This window comes from Ammodytes marinus (assembly GCF_949987685.1).
Source record: "Ammodytes marinus genome assembly, chromosome: 22".
Lineage (NCBI taxonomy): Eukaryota > Metazoa > Chordata > Actinopteri > Uranoscopiformes > Ammodytidae > Ammodytes > Ammodytes marinus.
The window spans coordinates 4780113-4805112 of NC_137226.1; the positions used below are offsets into that span (position 1 = coordinate 4780113).

The 25000-nt window shown below is 42.1% G+C and overlaps 1 protein-coding gene across 2 annotated transcripts in view; it reads right to left on the bottom strand.

The window, feature by feature from the left end:
• Nucleotides 1–25000, bottom strand: part of anks1b (ankyrin repeat and sterile alpha motif domain containing 1B) — a 206563-nt gene that overhangs the window by 74657 nt on the left and 106906 nt on the right. For both annotated transcript variants that reach the window (XM_080050738.1, XM_080050736.1), the window contains 3 exons: nucleotides 20706–20862; nucleotides 10504–10640; nucleotides 1691–1877 (listed from right to left, as the gene is read on the bottom strand). In XM_080050738.1, coding sequence (XP_079906864.1) covers nucleotides 1691–1877; nucleotides 10504–10640; nucleotides 20706–20862 — 481 coding nt within the window. The remainder of the gene's footprint in view (nucleotides 1–1690; nucleotides 1878–10503; nucleotides 10641–20705; nucleotides 20863–25000) is intronic.

Here is a 25000-nt window from a genome sequence, read left to right on the forward strand (position 1 = left end):
AAACATCCCTTCCAGAGGAGGAAGCTCTAAACCCAGTGGGGAATGCCATTAGTTCAGACTCACAGTGTTTCATGTGGTTGTACGGTAACAGAGACTCCCTACAGGACTAAGACCGCGCATATTCTCCTCATGTCCTGGAGCCTGGGATTGAAGACATCCGGTAGTTTCCCCCTGAACGTGCTTGTCTGCATACTAATCTACAGCTATACGCTACACTTGTGTAATTGGTATCCAAGGTAAGAATAGCTTCTTCCACCTCAGGAAACCTCTAAAATGTCCCCCTTTTTTTAAAGCTAAAACTTGATAAAAACAAGTGCATGCATTTAATTTTAATGAATACATTTCAAAGAACAATATATTGTTAATGCCCTGTTACGCCACGGAAATCAATTCATTTCCCCGTGATGATTGATATGATATATATGATGATTGGATTCACTCTTGGAAGTCAAGGTATTGTTGATTAGTTGTTTTTCATTCTTTAATCTTTAGAGTTTTTAAAAACATTTTTCAAAATATTTTTTCAGTTCAACTACCAACTTTTAAATCACTGTTCTCCTAGCTATTCTGATTGATAGAAAACACATGTCTACTATATGTTATTGGCTGGAACACCAGCTACAGTAGTTCAGCTGAGCCCTACGAGTAAATGGTAAATGGACTCCACTTATGTCGCGCTTTTCCCTGGTTTTTCAAAGACCCAACGCGCTTTACATTATTTTGTACACATTCACCCAATCACACGCACATTCATACACAAATAGCAGCAGCTACCATGCAGGGTGCAAGCTAACTATCAAGACAAATCTAGGGTTCAGTGTCTTGCCCAGGGAAACTTCGACATGTGGCGGGGAGACGGGGGATCGAACCACCGACCCCGCAACCCAGTGGATGACCATCCTACCCACTTCACCACTGCCGCCCAGAGTAAACACTGCGTCACCTTTTCATATGAAGTTTGCTTTGACACTTCTTAATGTTACAGAGCTTTTACCTAACAGTGAAATTCTCTTCATGGCCTCTTCAGCCAGGCAAACACACCACCTTAATGTGTCATTAATAAATCATGTAGTGAAGCCAGATATTTGTTCAACCCACACACAACTTTGTTTAAAGGTCAAACACCCCCTTTGCTATAAAGCGTTGCAGCATTCATGGTGCGCTCTCCCCTCCACTCTACACAGTCCAGCCGTCCTTTCTAAAGATCTGTAGTGAGCCCTCTGAGCTGTATTTTCCCTCTAGTCTATATTATGGTCTCAAGCATGACAGCGGTATAAAATATGATTTCAATTTCCCGGGACCCAGGGCGAGAGGATTAAAGTTCCATTTGGTTTCCAGGCTGAGAGAGTTTGAACAACATCTGAACTGACGCAACAAAGGTATATAAAAAAAATGGCTGGAGCAAAACCATTGTAATACTCACCTAAGTAGTACAGTATATAAATGAATGCAGTCGTTCCAGTATATATAATTGCAGTATATGTCCATAGACACTATATTGTAGGATTATTGTATTCCAAAGACCTACAATATACAGCATGTATCTTAAACCACTTTTCTAACCGTTAGTGATGCTCAAGCTCCATTAGTCCATTAGTCTATTAGGATAGTTTTCAAAAATAAATTTTCTGCAACCTTTTTGACGAAATTGTGTTTTTTTTTAAATGCCCGATCGTCTCTTGCGTCTTACCTGTGAGTGGACAGTCGTCGTTGGAGCCTGCAGAGTCCTCCTGGTTGGGGCTGAGTGGAGGGCTGGCGGGGGGGCTGGTGCTGTAGCTGGCGTAACCCAGGGATGAGCTCACCTCGCTGGGCTCACAGCTGTGGTTGACCGGCCTCTGGACATCCAAGGAGGAAGACAGGGAAGTGCGCTGCTTGGGCTGGATGACAAGACAGGCAGAAGAGATGCAGAGAGGGGTTAGAAAAATGAACTTCTATATTGTTTTTAAAGTACTTGTATATAAAGTAACCAACTAAATGATCTCTTATGTAACTGATATTTATAGTTATTCGTTTTGTTCTTTGCTCTTCCTTTCACGCCATGTAAAGAATATAGGCCTTCATGACCATTGATCATCTGGAAATGTCAAAGTACTGTGAAGTTTGATCCCAGCAAAAGTCTAAGGGGGACGGCTGAGGGGAAGTGGGTAGGGCGGTCGTCCACTTAGGTTGCAGGGTCGGTGGTTCGATCCCCCGTCTCCCCGCCACATGTTGAAGTGTCCCTGGGCAAGACACTGAACCCGGAAATGCTCCCGATAGTTAGCTTGCACCCTGCTTGGTAGCTGCTGCTATCGGTGTATGAATGTGTGTGTGTGTGTGTGATTGGGAGAAAGTGTACAAAACAATGTAAAGCACTTTGGATGTGGGAAAAACCAGGGAAAAGTGCTAATTAAGTGGAGTCCTTTCACAGGTCAATACACTGCAAGTCAATATTTTCTCATCCGAAATTAAAGAATCATTTATGTTATGTCTGCTTGCCCCTGTACACCGCTTTGATATTCAGACTCATTCATTCCGACACATGAATACGTGTACACACTGATTTGTAAGATTACATTTAATGTGAGAAAGAGAGACAGAGGGATAGATGTAAATAGGGGGATAGAGAGAGAGAGCGAGAGACAGCGTCGTAATGATAGCTCAGAGCGAGCAAGACAAAGGACAAGTGAAGCTGTAGATTGGCATCTGGTTAACAAATCTTACACAATGAGGCATTTTGCAGCTCTCAATAACCTGCTGCTACGCTTCACAAGCAGCTCAGCTTAGTCAAAACCCTGCTAGTGTGTGCGTGTGTGTGTGTGTGTGTGTGTGTGTGTGTGTGTGTGTGTGTGTGTGTGTGTGTGTGTGTGTGTGTGTGTGTGTGTGTGTGTGTGTTATATGTGTGTGAGCATTGGAGTGGGCGGATGTAGGCAAAGTGAATCAATACTGTGAAACATGAAGGCAAAATAACATCCTGGAAATGCAGGGCCAACCTTCAACAGACCTTCACCGGTGGCTTGCGTGTGTCACTCAAGGCACAAAAAATTGAACCTTGAAGGAGAGGTGGATAGGGGCTAGAGGAGGTGAAATAATATGCAGGAGGAGGAGGACGAGAGAGAGAGAGCGAGAGAGAGGGAGAGAGAGAGAGAAAGAAAGAAAGAGAGAAGGCTCTTTAAAATGCAGGTCTCACTCATATTGGCCTTCAGATCAACTAGACCAAACGGAGATGAAACACAAAAGCTAACAGAGGAGAGGCGAAATACTTTGAACTAGGGATGCACCATATTGGATTTTTCTTGCCGATATCCGATATAGTTAAACTCATTCAGCTGATAACAGATATCGATACCGATATATAGAATTTATTTTTCATCATTTTCAGTTTGTGTTAATTCATGCACCCCCTTTGGAAAAAAGTGGTAGTGTTTTACTATGCCAGCTGTTGTTCCTGGGTGAGCGTACCCATGACAAAGGCATTGAGAAAAACTATATAAAATATGGCATTCTTTGCATCGATGGTTCTCTCATTCATCCTTCAATCAAACGCACACACACACACACACACACACACACATACACACACACACACACACTGACACCTATACAAAGAAAACATGCACACATCCCAGCTGAGGCTAAGCGTTAACAATACAAACGGGCAGCAGGCTAATGAACATGTCATGGCCGATTGGAAGGGAATTAATGAGCACAGAAGCACAGTCTCTCTCTCTCACACACACACACACACAAGCTGGCATGTCCTTCAAGCCTCACTTAACTAGAGTATAAGACATTAAGCCCGCCTGGAACAGCATTCCAAGGGGAAAACATGCAATTTTAAAACATCACTAATGTGTGTGTTTGTGTGTGTGTGTGTGTGTGTGTGTGTGTGTGTGTGTGTGTGTGTGTGTGTGTGTGTGTGTGTGTGTGTGTGTGTATTCGGGCGTGGACAAATAACTCCACCATTAGCTTAAAAAAAATCAAATTACTTACCTACAACAAGGTAAGACACGCTTTGCAGTTTAGTATTGCTTGCACGCACTGTGTGTAAAACTATGGAAGTAATATAACAGGAGCATGGGACTGAATGGCGATTAACATAACAGTTTGGGTTTAAGTGTCTTGCTCAAGGACACAATGGTAGAGATGGTGGGCACCGTAGATATAATACCAGCCACCACTAGTTTTAGTAGTAACACCCTCCTGTCTGGTGTCGGGATCAAAGCAGAGACCTGGTTACTGGTCGGCCCTCTTCCTTCAGGGCAAATACCACCCTTCTGATGATAGCGAATATATACTTATTTATTTATTTTTACAACTCTCCTCCAGAAACATGTTTAGAAGGTTTCACTCGGGTGAGTCTCTCAGGCACTGACACACTTTCTGAGACGATTTCAGTGAAATGAACATATAGTGCCCCGCTCTGACCGTGCCTATGGACATGCTCTGTCTGCTTAGTTACTTGGTGCTGCTCTAATCCCTCTTCGTTCATCAAGAAAGCTGTTTTTGAATGCTGACAGAAATGTTGGCTTGTATAGAGATTGTTTAAAAATGTCATTTTTAAAACCCAAATGGTCTGGAGAAAGCTATAGCATTCCACTCGGCCTTCAACTAATGGAGTGGATGAACTCCTTGATTTTTTTTTTTTTAAGATATTTTTGGCATTTTTATGCTTTATTTGACAGTGCAGAGAGACAGTGGTGAAATGGGGCAGAGAGGGGAGTGACATGCAGAGAACGACCGCGGGCGGGAATCGAACCCGGGTCCGCTGCTGGGCCCGGCCCAGGGGGGGGACGCCCTACCAACTGAGCTAAGGGCGCCCCGAACTCCTTGATTTATTGAAATAATCAAACCGCTGTGTACTAATCCTTTAACACCAGGTAGGAGAGGTGTTAGTTAGTCCCTCTGGAGAGCTTTTAGCATTAGCATGAACCACTTCAATTAGCAGCGAATGACCCACGCCTCTCCTCCGACTGGGGCCACAGGCATTCTGCTGCAGCCGGGGAAAGCAAATCTATTTTTATAATCACGCGTGCGCACACACACACACACACACACACACACACATAAAGATCTTCTACTCAACCTAGCAAACTCTAAGCCTTTAATGGTAAATGGACTCCACTTATATAGCACTTTTTCATGTTTTTTATTCACACACACATTTATACACGGATAGCAGCAGCTATCTATTGGAAGTGGAAGCTAATTGGAAGCGGAAGCTAACTATTGAGAACAATTTAGGGTTCAGTGTCTTGCCCAGGGACAGTTGGACATGTGGCGGGGGAGACGGGGGATCGAACCACCGACCCTGCTACTGAACCGAGTGGACGACCTCCCTACCCACTTCCCCACTGCCTTCTTTGTTCTCCTTTCTATTTTCACTAGTTGTTTCACTTTCCAGCCACCCTCCTTTCTTGCCCAGCACAGTAAAGCCAGCTGACATGAATTTGATTGCTTATTGACCGTGTGTCTATTTAACATAATCGCTCTTTGCACAGCCTGCACAATATTGGCCTGATTAAGAGCAAAATATGCAGAGTCCTGCTCAAAGAAACTGCAAATTTGCTAGAAGATTAACCAACTGCAGAAGCAACACTGTCAGAATGAGCCAGTGTGTGTGTGTGTGTGTGTGTGTGTGTGTGTGTGTGTGTGTGTGTGTGTGTGTGTGTGTGTGTGTGTGTGTGTGTGTGTGTGTGTGTGTGTGTGTGTGTGTGTGTGTATTCAGCACGAACACGGCCTCAGTGACCAACTGATTGACGAGTGAGAATAGATTAATGAGCTCCAAATGCCAAGTGATTAGCGATCTGTCCGTGTGCCTGTGTGTGTTCTATTAAAAAAAAATTCCAGAGATTTTTCTGAATCTCATTTGACAGCTCCACAAGTTCCTCAAATGGAGGTTTTCATTTTTAGCCAGTAGGACTGATCGGAACTAGCAATTTTATTTTATTATATGAATCATTTGATCAATGTTTACATTGACAATAATCGTGCAGTGATAGTGTATTTGTTAGGACCAAAATAAATGTATAGGGCATCGCTATAATAATCCATTATGGCTAGGAGCTGTGTATTGTGTGACAGCAAGTCATAGAAGGTCCATACATATGTTGCATGATTTTAAAAACATACGGTATAACATGCGTTGCGTGCTTTGGAATCTACAGTCACACATGAAAACATTGATGAATACACACAAACACAGAAAGGACTCCATACACACACATACACACACACACACACGCACGCAAATGCACACACACACACACACACACACCCTGTCTGATAGAGCTGATAGCTTCCCTCAGCTCATACATATCCTCAAAGCAGAGAGCAGATATGGAAGTTTAACTCTTCTCTAAAGGCTTGACAGACGTAATAGATATTTTCTCTGCAGAGGTTGAGAGGATGGAGCGCTCAAGGGTAAATGCATGGAATAGAACACAACTGTCACACAGGAGATGGTATATGAGCTTAAAGAAGCAGCCAGGCCTGTGTGTTGGAGGATCAGCTTCAGTAAACTGAATCCTTTTTACTATGAGAGACCAATCTACTTCGGTCAAGTTGCTCTTAAGCAGAGCACTTAATCAACATTTATACTCAATTTATTGCACTTCAGTGAAAACAGTGGATAGATTTAAGTGATTTTTGAAGTTCAAGATTTTTTTTTTGACGAACACAAATCAAGTGAATAATATCATTTTAACTCTGTTGTTTTGAAGCGACAGTGTAGTTATTGTAAGCAAAAAGGACAGTAAAAGGACTCTCTCAAAAGGCTCTTACATATATTTTAAAATGACACTGCTGGGCCACAGGTGCAAACCGTTTAGCTGTTCTACATTGAAAATGGAGCTGAAGTTCACACTGGTTCTTATGTGGTGATGTTGAAGGCAGCAGTACAGAACATTCTTCTCAGTACTGCCTTAGAACACAGCAATGCATTTGGGAACAAAATGAGCCCCTATCATCTATAATGGTAGACGACCCTCTGACAGTGTATTGAGTGGACCTGCTTTGTTTTGAATCAAAATGGCTTGAAGAGTCTGACGATTTTTTTGGAAACACCTGCATCAACTGTATCTGGGTTATTCATAATCAGCTATCTGCAAACAAAGGTGATGCTCTCTTATGCGATGCACTTGGTGGGGATGTAATGTCGCTCTAATGGCCTTACTGAAGTGATTGAAGTGGGCTGCTTTTTTTAAACAATTCTTTTCAGAAATGTCTAGACTAGACTGTAACATTGAGTGAAAAATCGGTCCTGAGACAAGTAGACATACATGAGAGGCTGTGCATGAATGTGTAAATGTGTGTGAGAGTTCAGTGTCTAATCATGATGCACATGTGACTGTCTAAGAATCCAGATACAGCCTTTAATGGATGCAAACACGAGTTCTATCATGGGGTTGATTTTATCAAGAAATCACTCGCAGAATCTCACAAGTTATGTTGTTTTTTCCGAAAATGTACTATTAATAGACACACACACACACACACACACACACACACACACACACACACACACACACACACACACACACACACACACACACACACACACACACACACACACACACACACACACACACACACACACACACACACACACACACACACACACACGCACACGCACGCACGCACACACACACACACACACTCAAAAGCAGCAAAGTAGGCCAAGGCGCCAGTGGGCATGAAACTGATAACCCCATTGCAGCCGTGTGTATCCCCCTTCTTTTATTTCCCTCTTTTCTGTTACTTTTCTTTTTGGATTGCTCTCTCATTGTCTCTGTTCACATCCCATCTGCCTCGGAGTGTGATCAAGAGCTTGTGTGGATCTAAAAAGTCTTTTATAGAGGGATTCAAAAACACCTCAACATTGAGCTACTATTGCATTGGCCTGTGTGATCTCTTCACGCTTGTAACAAATTGATGACGTGTTTTTATATTTTTATTTGTAGTTTTTCTTTAAATCAGCGACTGGCTTGTGGTCAACACTGCAGCAGCATTAGAATCACATTAGCTGAATTATTTTCCTTCTAAATCCGGATTTGAGAAGATAAATTACTTTTGACTTTTTACACATTTTGTATTAACGTCAGCAACAGCCTTGGGGAGCCTTGAGTTTCAAGGTTTACACATTGTAAAAAAAAATGAAGAATGAAGTCAGTGAGCCTCACACTAGTCTTCATGAGCTATTATCTATCTATCTATCTATCTATCTATCTATCTATCTATCTATCTATCTATCTATCTATCTATCTATCTATCTATCCATCAAAGGCCTACACCAAAATGTAACCCAAAAAGAGGAAAACCCTTGTTTTGTGAATGCAGCCTGATTATGATATTTAATCCAGGGGAGAAAAAACTGGCACCATGCGGTTCTATGTGGGTGTTATACGTATGCATAACTTTTTAATGGCAAGGACTACTGTACTTCGAGTCTCAGTTACATCAGAAAGTAGCGAGTCATTTGTCTCTTTGTGGTCCACCAGCTAAGCTAAGCTAACAGGCTGCTGGCTGTAGCCTCTTATCGAAAATTCCAAACATTTGTAATTATTCTTCTCATAAACAAAAATGCCCTAGGGCTCTATATTAAAAATAAATTAATAAGAAAAGCATGGCTGTCACCTTTTTCTGATTTTCTGCAGTGGACTGTTTGGCAAACGGTGTGTGCTGATGAAAGAGCCTGCGGGAGCATCAGAATGAAATGAATTCTACAGAATTAATTATGAGCTATAAAATGAAACTCTCGTGCTCCTTGATTATGTGCACCTCAAGCTGGGTGGAGGCCCGCTGAGCTCCGCATGCCATCCCTCCATGCACACATTAGTTACCATTGCCAAAGATAGGCCTATGACGGGGGAAATGTTTTCTGCACTTCTGTGTTTAAAGCTATAGTGTGTAACTTCTGTCTCCCACATGAGGAATTCTGAGTGAATACAACAACACTGTCGGCGCATACACATGAGGTAAGCCTTAGGTGATCGTGCCTGGATTTTATTCCTTCTGCTGTACGTCCAGGTTTTTTCTTAGCAGTAGAATCAACTACTGAAAAAAATGTTGTCGGGGGGCAACACCAGTTTGTAAACGCTGCCATACTGAGAAATACAGAGAGAGTTTTGTGGAGCTGGTAGGCTCAATCAACTTTGTGCAAATTCATTGTGCAATGGCTTGAATGTAACCAACTTTTCATTTATATGAAAAAGTTACGCCCAGTAGCTTTAAAGTGTCTTCAGCTTGAATAAAAAAAAAAGTAGATTTACAAGATGGGTATCTCTGTCCACTGTCAGACACATCGCTTGTGCTCGGGGTAACATTAATAATATGATTCATCACTAGACTAATCAAGCAGTTCAGAGCAGGGATATTTCTTTCAGCGTTGTCACACCACATCAACAGACCGAGAAAACAACTGCTTTTAATTAGCGGGGTGCGAATGGTTGCGCCGAGGCCTCGTGTCTGATACTATCGTCACAGTGACACACGCAAGACGAATGCATTACTCTCTATTCACTAATGAGGAGGATTTGTTATTGCATTCCAATTGCAGACTGTTGATTGGAAGTTCTTCATGATCGGAGACATGTTTTTTTATCTACTCTGTTTTTGTTGTAGGAGTCTGTTGAAGAAGTAACAAAGACAGGGAAGTTTTCCAGGTAGGAGCAAACAACATGGTTAAAAGTAAATCGACTTATAGCTTATATATATATAGCGCCTTTTCCCTGGTTTTTCACCGGCCCAAAGCGCTTTACATTGTTTTGTACACATTCACCCATTCATACATCAATAACAGCAGTTACCAGGCAGGATGCAAGCTAACTATCTGGAGCCACTTAGGGTTCAGTGTCTTGCCAAGGGAAACTAGGGGGGAGACGGGGAATCGGACCACCGACCCTACAATCCAGTGGACGACCGCCCTATCCGCTCCGCCACAGTCGCCCCTACAACATGCTTTAGAATGAAGCCAATGTTGGCCATAGATATGATATTAAAACACATTTATTGCATATTCCTTTAAGGCCCCTTCCTGGAAATAATAACCCTTGTGTAGCACTTTCATTAGATTCCACACGCACACGGATGAGTCATTTCTGTCTGATCATTTCAGCAGTGGATGATGAACCTACCTCAGCCTTGGGCTAACCTGGACACTGGATATGAAAGGTCTGCTGGATTTAAACTTTCTGTTCTGTAAATGGTAAATGGACTCCACTTATATAGTGCTTTTCTCTGGTTTTTCACAGACCAAGAGCGCGTTACAATGTCTTGTACACATTCACCCAATCACACACACATTCATACACCAGGGGTGCAAGCTAACTATCGGGAGCAATTTAGGGTTCAGTGTCTTGCCCAGGGACACTTTGACATGTGGCGGGGAGAGACGGGGGATTCGAACCACCGACCCTGCAATGCCCGTGTGCACTGTCCACACCAATTCATAGGAACATACATGCTCTCAAATTCCTTTTCAAAATAAAGCAATTTTTTTTCAATATAATAGACTTTAGTGGGCTGTACCTGTGGGCGGATGACTCTCTCTATGCTCTTCAGGGCCGTGTCCGGGGAGGGGGGCGAGCAGTCTGGAGTTGGGCCCGTCGAGCAGTTGCCATGGTTACCGTGCTCCCCCTCACTCACCGTTGCATGGGACGAGTGACCTTGGAGAAAGAGAGAGAGAGACATTTTAATTTATTTTTATTCTTTGTCATGCAAAGAGAGGGACTTCAAAACCATCTAAAACCATTGCATCGTGAAGAACTTTTTAACATTACATGAAATGACATTTCACTTAGCTGGCAGCTCCTTTTATCCAAAGAGACTTCCAATAAGTGCACTCATCCATGACGGAACAAAACCCAGAAAAGCAAGAATCACTCAAGTACGTTAGCTTCAAATAGGCCCAAACTTCAAAGTGCTACATGTAAGTGCAATCTTTTTTTAAACCATCATCATCTTCCTAGCCAAGGTGAAGCAAAATGGTAAATGGACTCCACTTATATGGCACTTTCCCCCTGTTTTTTTTCACAGACCCAAAGAGCTCTACATTGTTTTGCTTTCACCCAATCACACACACTCATATACTTATAGCAGCAGCTGCCACTCAGGGTGCAAGCTAAGTATCGGGAGCAATTTGGGGTGTGTCAGAGAAGTGAACATATCTTAAGGTATATTCTCACATACTTTCCTCACAGGAAAATTGGATCCCTGGAACACCGTTTGAAGGTATGATGCTACATGAAAAGTTACTGTTTCACTGTTGTCGTTTACAGCAGCAGGGCCCACAGTTCGGTTTACAAACAATCTTTCTCAAAAGACTTATAGTCACCAGTATTCTTGAAAAAGAAGCTCTTCAAACTAGTCCATCTATGTTATGAATATGCAATTTTGAATTCTGAGTTTTACATTTATATATATAATAAATTCTAGGTTTTAGTTCATCAACTACTCAGTAACACAACCAGCAGTAACCACAGGTACTTTTGGACTAGACTGATCAACCAGACATAGCTTCATTTTAGGCTTCTCCAAACTACTGGAGTTGCTGAAAATCTTTTTTTTTTGAGTTTCAAAATAAGACACGAAACGGACAATAAATCTTAAGCAACATTGCTAGTGTGATTTCTGCTAACTGCTAATTATACTTTTGAAACTGTTCCCGGTCATTCAGCTAAGGAGAGTGTTTTGAGCTACGGTAGGACTGCGCCGTCATCTCACTTTTATAATCGGCATAAAAATTATGCACAATCCTTGGTGCAATTTACGGCTCGAGTGGAAAATGAAAAAGAGGGTTTCGCTCAAAACCATATATGTGCAAATGTGAGAATGTCCAACTCATTGTCATAAAGAGGGTGAATTAAACATCTTACAATCACATAGATGTGTTAGAAAGAGAGGAGCGGTGAGGAGAAGTGTGTATTTTGTAAACTGATAAAGCCTCAGCACCAGCCAGAGCATGAAAAATATGACAGCCGCCCACTGCAATTTGATGTCTATCTCTGCTTTCCACACGCACACACACACGCACAGGCACACGCACACACACACACGCACGCACACGCGCACGCATGTACATGCACACGCACACACATTAGCGTCAGAACTAATTTCCCCAGCGTATGATCATTTAACAGAGGGTAAGGGGAGAAGAAATGAAGAAGGGAAGAAAGGAGATGGAAGTGCTGAAGCAGCCCAAATTAAATTTCAGAGGGAGGAAGCATCTGTCTTAATCAACGTGAGGAGGAGACACAACAGCACAGCCTAACACACCTTTCCTAAAATACCCAAACACACACACACACACACACCCCCACACGTTTGTACGACTATAATTGTGAGGACATTAATTGACATAATGCATTCCCTAGCCCCCTTACACTAACCCTAACCTAAACCTACTTCATACCTGAACCTTACAACCTAGTGTTAACCCTCAAAGCTTTTAAGGTCTCTCCCAAAGAGAGAACCGGCCAAAATGTCCTCACTTTCCAGAAATGTCGGTTCTCACATACATAATGATACAAGTTCACGCACACGCGCACACACATGCACACAGAAACACATGCACGCGCACACACACACACACACTCATGCACACACACACACACACACACACACACACACACACACACACACACACACACACACACACACACACACACACACACACACACACACACACACACACACACACACACACACACACACACACACACACACACACACACACACACACACACACATTATCATTGTCCATTATCACCACTTGATATTTAAAAGAAAAAATGAAAATAAAGCAGTACTCGTTGTTTGGCCTTCCTCGTAACAATGAATGTAGCTGAGGGTGTTATTTTTCACATACCTCCGACAAATCATCACAAAAATAACAAAAGCCACACAGGGGAATAGCATTCCATATGGGACCTGTGTGATGATGTTTTGGATAATGACAGCGATAATGGATCCGTATTCTGTGATTTAATGCGATTTACTTTTAATTCACCAGGATTTTGACAAAGCTGGGGCAGATTTACAAGTTTGAAAAAGTTATCTTTTTTTTTTCTAAAGATTATTTTTGGGGCATTTTTATGGTTTTTATTAGACAGTTTAGATGTGAAGTGTAGCACATTTTAAAAGATAGTCTAGAAACATCCCTTTATTACCAACACTGACTCACACACACACACACACACACACACACACACAGACATCAGTCCTTCAGGGAGAGTGACACAGCTTCACACGGATGCTCTCATGTCTATCAAACACCAGGCTTCATGTGTGTGTGTGTGCACAAACACCCACGTGCAAACACAGACACAGATGTACTCGCTAGATTTGACTTAGGGGTTGTGCAAGCCAAGTATACACACCGCTGCAGACACATAGACACACATCTTTAAGAGCTGCCTCGAGCTGTATCCGTGATTTAACGTGGGCGTAAATAGATAGCATAAAAACTGGGAAAAACGAGAGAAAGGCAGAAGAAAGAAAGTATGCAACAGAGGGATATATATAGATAGATGGAGGACTAAGGTTTTTTGTCCTATTGAGTAAATAAGCCTGTCAACAGTGCGGCTTTGATGATGGATGTGTGAGTGTGTGTGTGTGTGTGTGTGTGTCTGTGTGTCTGTGTCTGTGACTGCTGCTTTGAGATCCGCCTTGAGCTTACTCCTGGGAAACTCTTTCATTCCCCTCGCCAAAGGGAAATTGTGTGTGTGTGTGTGTGTGTGTGTGTGTGTGTGTGTGTGTGTGTGTGTGTGTGTGTGTGTGTGTGTGTGTGTGTGTGTGTGTTTGTGTGTGCATACATAACACCTGCTTAAGGGGGTGTAGATGTAATAACTGCTGGGTATTATACCTACATCCATATTTTCCTCCAGGGGTAAAAGGAAAATGTGAACCCTTGCAAATCTAATGCTTTAGCGGCTTTCACAGGATTCAGACATTCTTTGTACGACGAGCAAAAAGCGTCTCAGGGTGAATTGAGGGCCAGCTGCACCGCTTGTTAAATGTTAAAAGGTATTGCGTTTGCAGCAGAGAGAGCAACAGGAGCGAGTGTGAGTGAGTGAGTGAGTGAGTGAGTGAGTGAGTGAGTGAGTGAGTGAGTGAGTGAGTGAGTGAGTGAGTGAGTGAGTGAGTGAGTGAGTGAGTGAGTGAGTGAGTGAGTGAGTGAGTGAGTGAGTGAGTGAGTGAAAGCTTAAGGGTGAAAGATTGAAGCGTTCAAATCAACTGTCCTCTACCCCCTCGCCTAAAACAAGACAAAAACTGACAATTTCAGACGTACTCTGCAGACTTGTCAGTTCTGCCTTCATGCCACTGTGACGAGAGGTAATTCATATGTGTGTGTTTGTGTGTGTGTGTGCGTGTGTTTGTGTGTGTGTGGGTGTGTGTGTGTGCGTGCGTGCGTGCTTGCAGCCGCCCCATCACATGTTCTCTTCCATGTCTGAGTGGCAAATTACAGGTTAGTTCTCACTTTTAAACATACAGTGTACAATACTAGATCCATTATGAGGATGTTCTACCAAAATAAAGCATTCAAAAATGTAAACAAAACCAATTAAAAGTCTGTATTCAATTTACTTATCCCTGTTGTAATAATTCTGATTTGTGATATACAGCAACATCAACAGAAAATATGTCACAAATCAGTTGAGAGGGATGGCTCCAGTGGAGTAGAGCGTTCACCATATATAGGCTCAGTCTCTGTCACAGTGGTCGATTGTTAAAGCAGACTCTTACCGCATCCGCATTTTATCCCCTCTCTCTCTCCCCATATCCACTCGATCAATATTTACTTCAAACTGTCAACTAAAGGTAAAAACCTATTTAAAAAAAAACAATCAGCTGAGAGGCAAGGCAGAGTAAGCCTAAAATAAAACAAACTAATTGCCTACAAATTGAAAACTAACGCACTTAAATTTGTAAGGCTTTGTGAGCGTGTGCAACCCGCTCTCAAACATCGATTCCTCGTGGAGGCTGCCAAAGCGGACGACACTCTATTGCCTCCTTTACAGCAACTTAATGGGCCTTGACCTTTTTAATGGCAAAGCCCCGGAGTTACTGCTCGCTGCCATTAGCCGCTGACTCTGTGTCGGATAAATGGTGTGTGTGAGGCAGTGACAGCACAGCTTTATCTAGCAGAGAGCAGAGGTTAATATGAGGGGGGGACTGAAAAGACTGAGGGCTACATTCATACAACTCCCAGGTATAGCAGCACTGCAAGAAACACAACATGTTGCTACTAGCTAGGGTGAGCCTACTCCATTTACGTACCCTTTGTTTACATGCCCATTTACAGAGCCTAGGCTGTGTATGAACACTGGATATGTTTTCGGTACACACACAGCACTGTGCTTTGTGCCAACCTGTGACTCAGTCATTGAGGAAGCGTGGCCGTGAGCGCGTTAACGAGGCCATATTGCAGCTGCCTCTTTCTCAAACATAATCCAGGTGGCAAATGGAAAATTAACACCTCCATTAAAAAGGTGTTACGAGAAACTTTTAAAGATGTCTGAAAGAGTCTCTTTTTACCTCCGATGATCAGGAATTACATGTAACAGCAAACGAGACCATCAGTGCACAAATGCTATTCTTATTTAGTCTTTTTGCTCACCCAGGAACTAATGCTGGCATAGTAAAAACACTACTGCTTTTTGTCCAAAGGGGGTGCAATAATTAACACACACTGACTGTTCCTCGGAGCACCTTTTAAGCGTGGAATATTTTCTTTCAAACACCCTGATAACACTACGCACATGTTAATAAGTTGGCAGGAAAAATGACACAGAAAACTTCACTGTACATGAATTAAACAGTGAACATTAAATCAGTCAATATCTCCTCCTCACAATCCGCTACCTGTCCGTACTGTGTGTGCACCGAAAACATATGCCTGCTTGGTTTACGTACCCTTTGTTTACATGCCCATTTACAGAGCCTAGGCAGTGCATTCAAAATGGATATGTCCTCGGTACACACACAATACATACAGGTGGCGGATCGTCACTGATTTTGACAAAAATTCATTTTGACAACAAGCGTTCTCCAGAATCACTGACTCCACCTTTAAAGCAGCAGCGTTAATGAGCTGAGATGAAGAGGAATCAACTCTGCAAAACAATCCAAACTATATCAAATTCCTTCGCGCTGCCAAGATGCTATAACAAGCCCATATGTGAAGAGAAACCACTTGTTTACCACTTTAAGACAAGTGTGTGTTTATTCTTGGGAGGAGTCGGCAGATAGCAGGAAAGAAGCTTTTGTGTCCTAACCGCTAGGCAACGTTCTGCGCTTTCTGTCTGTCTCTTTATGCGTGACGATAGATAGATAGACAGACAGACAGACAGACAGACAGACAGACAGACAGACAGACAGACAGACAGACAGACAGACAGACAGACAGACAGACAGACAGACAGACAGACAGACAGACAGACAGACAGACAGACAGACAGACAGACAGACAGACAGACAGACAGACAGACAGACAGACAGACAGACAGACAGACAGACAGACAGACAGACAGACAGACAGACAGACAGACAGACAGACAGACAGACAGACAGACAGACAGATAGATAGATAGATAGACAGACAGATAGATAGATAGATAGATAGATAGATAGATAGATAGATAGATAGATAGATAGATAGATAGATAGATAGATAGATAGATAGATAGATAGATAGATAGATAGATAGATAGATAGATAGATAGATAGATAGATAGATAGATAGATAGATAGATAGATAGATAGAGATGCAGGTCCCTTTCCTTGCTCTCCGACGCCTGGCTTGGCTTCATATCTCTAGGTTACAACATTTTTTACTGCAATGCTTCTGTTGTGCTGCAATCTGGCTGTCAGCGCCACAATCCTATGGGTTTGCAAACCAACTGTGGTAGAACTGATTAGAATATATATATATATATATATATATATATATATATATAACAGCTGATCTACTGTTTACTAGCACATACTACAGAACCACAGATATGCTTATTATATATATTGCTTAGTTCTTTTTTGAAGGATTTTGCATCTCATAGAAAAGTGAATCTGAAGTTTGACCAGGTTAAAGTTAATGAGCAGGAAAGGAGAGGAAAGGTTTAGCTGTCATTGAGAAGGTTGTCCTCATTTGAAAATATCAATGGTGCTACATCCACCTTTTGCTCAGGCTATGCCAGTAGACATGTTAATGGCTATCTAATATTAAAGGCACCTTCTCTACTTTTCTGTTTAAAAAAAAAATGTATACATTTTTTTTTCTACTGTCCCCAAAGATATTCTTTCTCAAGCATTGCAGCAGAAATGGATTCCCTAGTTTATAACAAATACAATTCCATCATAGAGGAACTCGTCTGATCATCTGATAAGTATAATCCTGAGTTAATGTACCAGACCACTCATTGAGTGGCAGGATTATATGCACATAAATCTGTACTGGGCGCATTTTGCATTAGAAAGAACACAATTCCAATTTATTCACTGTCAGAAATGACATGGATGTTATGCAAAGAGCCCATAATGGTGCAATGGTGCGTGACATTCCCGTGTGATATTTCAATGAATGAGCAAAGGCGTTGAGAGTGGCAATTCTGACACGCCGTGGAAAATCTCTGAGGACAGCCAAATGAAAGGCAAGGCAAGTTTATTTATATAGCACAATTCAGGACACTCAAAGTGCTTCACAGGGTCAAGAAATACATCAAGATTAAAATACTTCAGCATAGAATACACATTAGAAAAGTTAAGCCAAAGGAAGACAAAGGGAGAAAGAAGGATACATTTAAAATATAAACGAGTGTTAAAGAAAGATCCGAGAAGCCACAGAAGTTGGGCTGGGTAGAGTTAAAACATGTTCGATATCCATATCAATAGCTTGACTTCGATACCGGTTCCATCACATTACACATCATGGTAAAAAAAACATTCGACCAAATATCAATATATAATACTTTAAATAAGCTGAAATCATAGTAACTGCCTTCAGATTAACACATTCCCTGTCTCCTGAGCCACTGCAGCTCCACACAGCCAATCACCAACAACTTTAGATCTTTTTTTTTTACTTAGATCCCCAGCCCTACACAAAAGTTGTTTGGGACGGCAGCTCCACTTTCAACATGTCCCTGGTGTTCCGACTGGGCTGAGTGACAGTCAACAGATGGACTTTGATAAAAGCTGTTGTTATTGTTTGAGGTTTAGGGAGGGGGCGCTGTAGAGCTCTCCATATACTATATACTGTGAGACTGCAGAAGCTTTCACAGCTGCGAACAACAAACTTACAGCACAGGACAGGTGGATATCAAGCCAGGGCTAACAGTAACACTGCAACAAAAAAAATCTAAATCTCAACATATCCTTTGGGCTCCCACATTCAGTTCAATACACAGACTCTGCTGAGGTAATTTTCTGTAACATTTCACTTTTACCCTGAAATCCATCCGCAAGACAAGCACCTGAAATGAACCTGAAGGTGTATTGTATCAGACCTAAAAAATCCGATCCTGAGTCCTTGTTCAATTATTTTTGAACTTTGACGGAGCCTCCGTATGAAAGCAACCTGGGATGCGACGGATATAGTGCACTTTATATTTCATTTTATTCTTTAATTCAGGGCACTATTTTATATTCTAATCACATTGTGTTCCCCTTAATGGTTATAAAAAAAACTTAATTAATGACATGTTTGTCAGAGCTCAGTGGGAGGGAGCCACAGATGTAACGACTGCTTCCCTGTAATTGTGCTTATAACAATAAAAATAACTGTAACACATGTTTTGGAACAGCAGGGTTGTCGAGGCGCATGGTGTGATGTGACCTTATTTAAGGCATTCATTATTACTCACTTATTCATATTTCTTTCTTATTTATATATAGTCTTATTTGTATTCCATTCTCTTTAACTGCAGGGCTGTGTGTGGTTGCTGCATCATCCTAGGTGTCACCGAAGTGTCATCGCAACCCAGCGACAAGAAATATGGCATTTGATTATGAAACATGATATGAAAAGAAGTCAAACTATTTGAACTATCTCCTCCTACTTGCATCATACAGTATATCATATTGTATGCCAAAAGGAAGGTTTTTTTTAGTTGAAAGGTAAACTTGGGAGATGGAGAACACTTAAGTGAATATCTGTAAACTATGTTAACACCACTTTTGGTTACATACCAATTCACAGAGCCTAGGCTATGTATTAACACCAGATTTATCTTTCAGCCCACACACACTACTGACAGGTAGCGGGATCGTGAAGAGATATTCGCTGACTTTGACAAAAAGTGACTTTAACAACAAGCGTTCTCCGGAATCGCTGACTACACCTTTTTTTTTGTTTGCAGTGTAATGCACCAAGTCTGTTTCTCTGCCCTTCTCTTTTCCTCTTATCCTCCCATCTTTCCCAACACATTCACATCAGTGTAGACGGCTTAGCCTGAGAGGACCCTCCAACTTCGTCAATCGAATGTATAATTCTCTCTCTCTCTCTCTCTCTCTCTCTCTCTCTCTCTCACACTCTCTCTCTCTCTCACTTTTTCTCCATTCAACAAGACAGCATCTGCACCCTAAAAGGAATTCTGCATTCACTGGCATAACAGAGTACAAATTGAAAAGGAAATTTGGGGCGTTCTCCTATTTTACCTATTATGTATTCTCTGACTTGCACTTTCTGTTTTTTTTGCACTCCCACATTATATGCCGACGTCTCTCTCACAGTCGTCTCAATTCTCTCTCTATGTCTCTCTCTCTATGTGTGTCTCTCTCTCTGTCTCTCTCCCTCTCTTTATGTCTGTCTATCTCCCTCTCTCATATGTCTCTCTCTCTCTCTCTGTCTCTCTCTCTCTCTCTCGCACCAGGTAACAACGTTTAGTGAGATGAGAACAAACACAACACCCACACTGCTCACTCACTTACATCTGTGGAGCAATTTTCTACCAATAGGCACTTTGACATGAAGCAGCACACACACAGACACAGACATACACTCACACACACACACACACACACACACACACACACACACACACACACACACACACACACACACACACACACACACACACACACACACACACACACACACACACACACACACACACACACACACACACACACACACACACACACACACACACACACACACACACACACACACACACACACACACACACATCTACAACTAGGTTTAATAGCCAAACGTGGGAAGAGCCACACATGGCCACGCATATAAATTAGCTAAGTGTAGCCTCTTTCTGATCCCTTTGGGGGGGGGAGGGCTGGGGAAGGAGGGGGGGAGGATAGGGGGTGTCACTATAGCAAGGGGCAGTTCCCATGGCAACGTACAGGTGCCGTACCAGCCGGTGATGCAGTTGCCGTGGCAACCCTGCAGTGTGTAGCGATCGCCATGGGAGCAGAGTGAAAGGGAAGAAGAGCACATTGTGGGTGTTTGTTTTCGTGGGAGTCGAAGTATAACGTTCCAGACCAAAAAAAAAAGACAGACAGACAGACAGACAGACAGACAGACAGACAGACAGACAGACAGACAGACAGACAGACAGACAGACAAAACAAACAGAATCACCTGACAGGTCTGATGCTCTGAATCTGACCCAACGCTGAACTGAAATGTTCATGAATGTTTCAGAAATATTGAAAAGTTCACCGTAGCACCTTAAACGACATATTTCCTTTAAACATATAGTTTTGTGCTTGGCCCTTACCATTGCGTGGACAGGCGTTGAGGCGGTGGTTGATATCCAGTGAGCAGGGTTTGCGTGTGACGGCTGTGGTCACAGACTCGTACGGGTTGTCCTCGTCCTCCGGTAGGAAGACATCCAGAGACGGAGAGGTGACGATCTCTGTGGAATACTTTGAATCCTGGGAAGGAGGACAAGAAAATAGAGAGAATAAATGTGAGGGTAACTTTGAGGTGCACCATGTAACTTTGGGTGTGTCAGGGAAGTGAACATTTTCTAAGGTATATTCTCATAAAAAAAAAAAAACTAACTTTTTTCACAGGAAAATGTGATCCTTGGAAAACTGTTTGAAGTTAGAAAGCCTTCTGAAAAGTTACTGTTACACTGTTGTTGTTTACAGCAGCAGGCCCCACAGTTTGGTAAACAAACATATTCAACTCTTATGGTTTTAGGTTCCTCAAAATCAAGAATTACATGTAGAGTTAGCATGTTTTGCGAACTAACTGCAGGCTGTGAAAATGTTAACAAATCCCCCTCCTCTGAAACTACATATAGCACATTATCCAGTGTCAGTGTGTGTGTTCCCAACCATGTTTGCACAAGATGAATGTTTTACTGACACCAGCAGCAAACGATCGGCAGTGCTACATTAGCCAAACACAAACACACCACTAATGACATTGTTAATTATGTACTGCAGGCTACTACTGGCCAACTCTCCCGGCTTCCAAAGGACCCATAAATGACGCATTATGTTAATTTTATAGTGTTTGGAAGGCAAAGTGAAGAGCTGTTTCACTGAGTTCAGATGCGAGAGTGTTTGGCCAAAGAAAGTCATTTGAACAATAATAGCAGCAGCACCTGTATGTGAAAGACAGAAAAGGCAGCAAATTGATGTCGGCTTTCAAATACGTGGTCAAATAACCAGTCTATCCCCTGTTCAAAGTTTTTGTTTTTGTATTACGACCAAGCCTGAAACACAGCTAATTCTACCAGCATCCAAGGCAGAAGTGACAAAAAATGCAGTCCGCCGAGTGGCCACTTGGGGCAGGTACCATCATAGAGCAATGTCTCATTGACCGCCATGTTAAATAGGCCGTTTTCACATAATTATAAAACCTATTAAAGGCCTGGAAAAATAACATTCTAGTCTGTATGTTTAGGTCATATCTCAATGACAATACTGAGGGGGGTACCTTCTTTGTACCAGGCTAGTGTTTTTATTCTATTGGAGTATCAAATGTATGAAAAATAAGGGTTGCAGCCTCTTGAGTGACAGCTAGCCGCTGGCCCTCACTTCGCTGATGATTACAAATTACAAAAACAAAAAACAGCAAAAAGTTCAACCACCACGTCCACACAGTTGGATTATCATGAACGATTTAGGACAACTTTCAAAGCAAAAATAAAATACACGGAAAATAAAAGGGTAAGGATAGATTGAAGTTGTCTTTTTTGTTCTTCTTTTCAATCACAGAGTTTCTTGTTAAATTTCTCAGCGGTATCAAGGACTCTAAGGGGTTTTGTTCTCTGGGATTAACAAGAGTTTTTCAAGCAATCTTATGATGATTTTCCCGTAGTCAGTCCTAGTCTCCGAGTGCCTTCGATGAACAGGAGATTGTAGTGAAATTGCAGCAATTGGGGCAAAATCTGTCCATCAATTTTTCTAGTTGAAGGGCCTTGTGTGATAAATTTGCTGGAGAATGATTGACTACCCTGCAAAAATCAAGTCCTATTTTTCTATAGTACTATAATCTGGAACCTGGGATAAAAAATTACAAAAAAAAGTGTCACAAAATAACTACTAAGGAAACTAAGAAAAACATCCTACTTTTCTGAGTTACATTAAAACATTGTCTTCTATGTTACCAGACCAAGCACTAGACCAATTCTCCGAAGCAAAGACATGCAAAATCCAAATGCGACCGGGACTATGAGACCATCTCTTAATGGGTTATTAAACTTAAGGTCGTGTTCACACCTAATAGTCCGCTTCTTTGGTGCGCACCACTTAATTACATTGTTGTCAAACGTCACACGCACGTAAAGTAAAACATTTCTACCATGCGTAATGTGCAGCACATATTGTAAGAGCCACAATCTATTCATTTAGTGCTACTTTTCCCTCTGTGAGATTTCTGACCTTTTCATGTTACATTGACATGTTGGCATATGATCTATACTAACCATACTTTGGTGAAGTTCAATCTAAATGTCACCTTGCAGACTTCATGTTTATCATGTTCTCAGCTCAGATGACGACATCTTTATTGGCTCAGAAGAGGAAAAACGAGCAAGCATCTCTGAATTTCACTTTGAGTGCTCTGCCTTACAAAAAGAATACTGACACTCTAAAGACTATTTCAATTTTATTTATTTTTATTCTGCAGTGCAGCATCCTTCAATAACTTCAGCGTGATCGGCACAGCAGAAGCCAGGCACCATTTGATCTCTCTAGGATTTCTGTAAGATTGGGGTCACAGCAGTCTTCTCTGACTGCTGAAATGATATCTTTGTTGCATAGTTTGTTCATGTCACCGCCCCGCTATGTCTCCTGTCTCTCTCCCCTAACCTCTTTTGTTCAGGAACAAAATAAATGAAATCTTCTATCACACCATCTTATACCTCTCCACTCCTCCATCGAGATCCAGCTCTCAACAAAAGGTTTTCGGAAAAAAGTTGACATTTTTTGTGATAGTTTGTCAGACTGCTAATTGGAAAGATGTTCTTGCTTAACTTTCTCAAAGGAGAAGTAAATGTATTTATTTGTTAATATACCAGTTAAATCACTCTATATTCACACAGCAATCACCTAAACAGTATGCACACAGCTCATAACACAGGTCTCACAGTCATTTTGCTTTGCAGTAATTGCCAGATACATTTTTGATACTCTGTGCCCATGAATGTGCATAGCTGAATCGCCTACATTAGCAGCTGAGGGAGAATTTGTCGATTTGTCGTGGTAGGGACGAGGGAGGCGACTGCTAACTGAAGTCACTGACAGGAAGTTAGCTAAAAGAACCATATCACAACAAAAAAGTGCAACAGCATTGATTAAAGGAGAAGTAAGCGATACGGTCCTTTAAGCTAACTTCCTGTCAGTGACTGCAGGCTCCAATCAGGGTTGGTCTTTCTTTAATTGAGATCACAGTTGTGCTACGGTCTCCAAAATGGAGGCTAAAATGATTGATTGGTGCCTTCTAATGTGCGCTGTCGGGTGAATGCGGTTCGTGTGCCAGTGAACCACTAGAAGCAGCTCTTAATGGCTTCATCAGAGAGCTCTGTGAGTGAAAGCTAACAGCTAACCAGGTTGTCACATCAAATCAGCATCGGGCCACCTGCAGAAGCATGGCGTAGAAAGGACTGCCTAGATCTCAATTAGCTGGTAATGGCCGTCTAATTGAGTGCCAATGGAGATAGGAAAAGGGAGGGGGTGGGGGGAGGAAAAGGGGGGATTGAGTTTGTTAGGGCTTTTAGTAAAACGCAGTGTGAAATAAGTCTCAGATTGAGTGCAGAGAGTGCTGCGAGTGAGAGAAATCATCAAGGGACTGATTGCTCTGTCGGCCGGGATGATTAATCCATTTGGAGTGTGTGATTGATGGCCTGGTGCAGTCTGGGTAATGTAGTAGCAGACGCTGACAGGAAGAGTAATGGCTGTTGGGTAAAGGGAAGTTAGGAGAGAGGATAAAAAGGGAAAAAGATAAAGTCAGAGGGGTTGTGAAATGTATGTGGTGCGGAGTGTTTGAGAACACAGCCACACTAACAACGTATCACCAGGGTGACAGGTTTACCACTGATCCCATTAGAAGAGGGTTAAGACCAGGTGGTCACTTCAGAGATGATGATAGAGTGATGCGTTATGGGTAAAAAAAAGACCAGACATCTAGAGACTGTGTCCCTGGGAAAGAAATGTTTTGTCTCTTGCTTGAGATAATGCTTTTGCCTCTGTGACCTTTTCCCTCGCTTCACACACACCGCTCACTCTTGTTTCTCATTCTTTCTGGGTACAAGCGTCTGCCTGGGAGATAAGGGAACTTTGGGCTCTCGAAAGCCATTTGGGGCTTGACCTTTTCAGCAATTCTGCCTTGGAACGATATCTGAAAAATTCACCCTCAACACCCCCCCTTTTACCCCCCAAGAGAACACCACTCCCCCCCCCCCCCCCTCCCAAGAGAACACCATTTTATATGAATTTCCAAAAGAAACACGTTTCTCCAAATTAGTCGACTCCAAGTGAAGACTTTCTTTCAAAAGGCGACAAGTCCCCTTTGCTGGAAATCATCGGTGCAGTTCAATCATTCCGTGTGAAAATTATA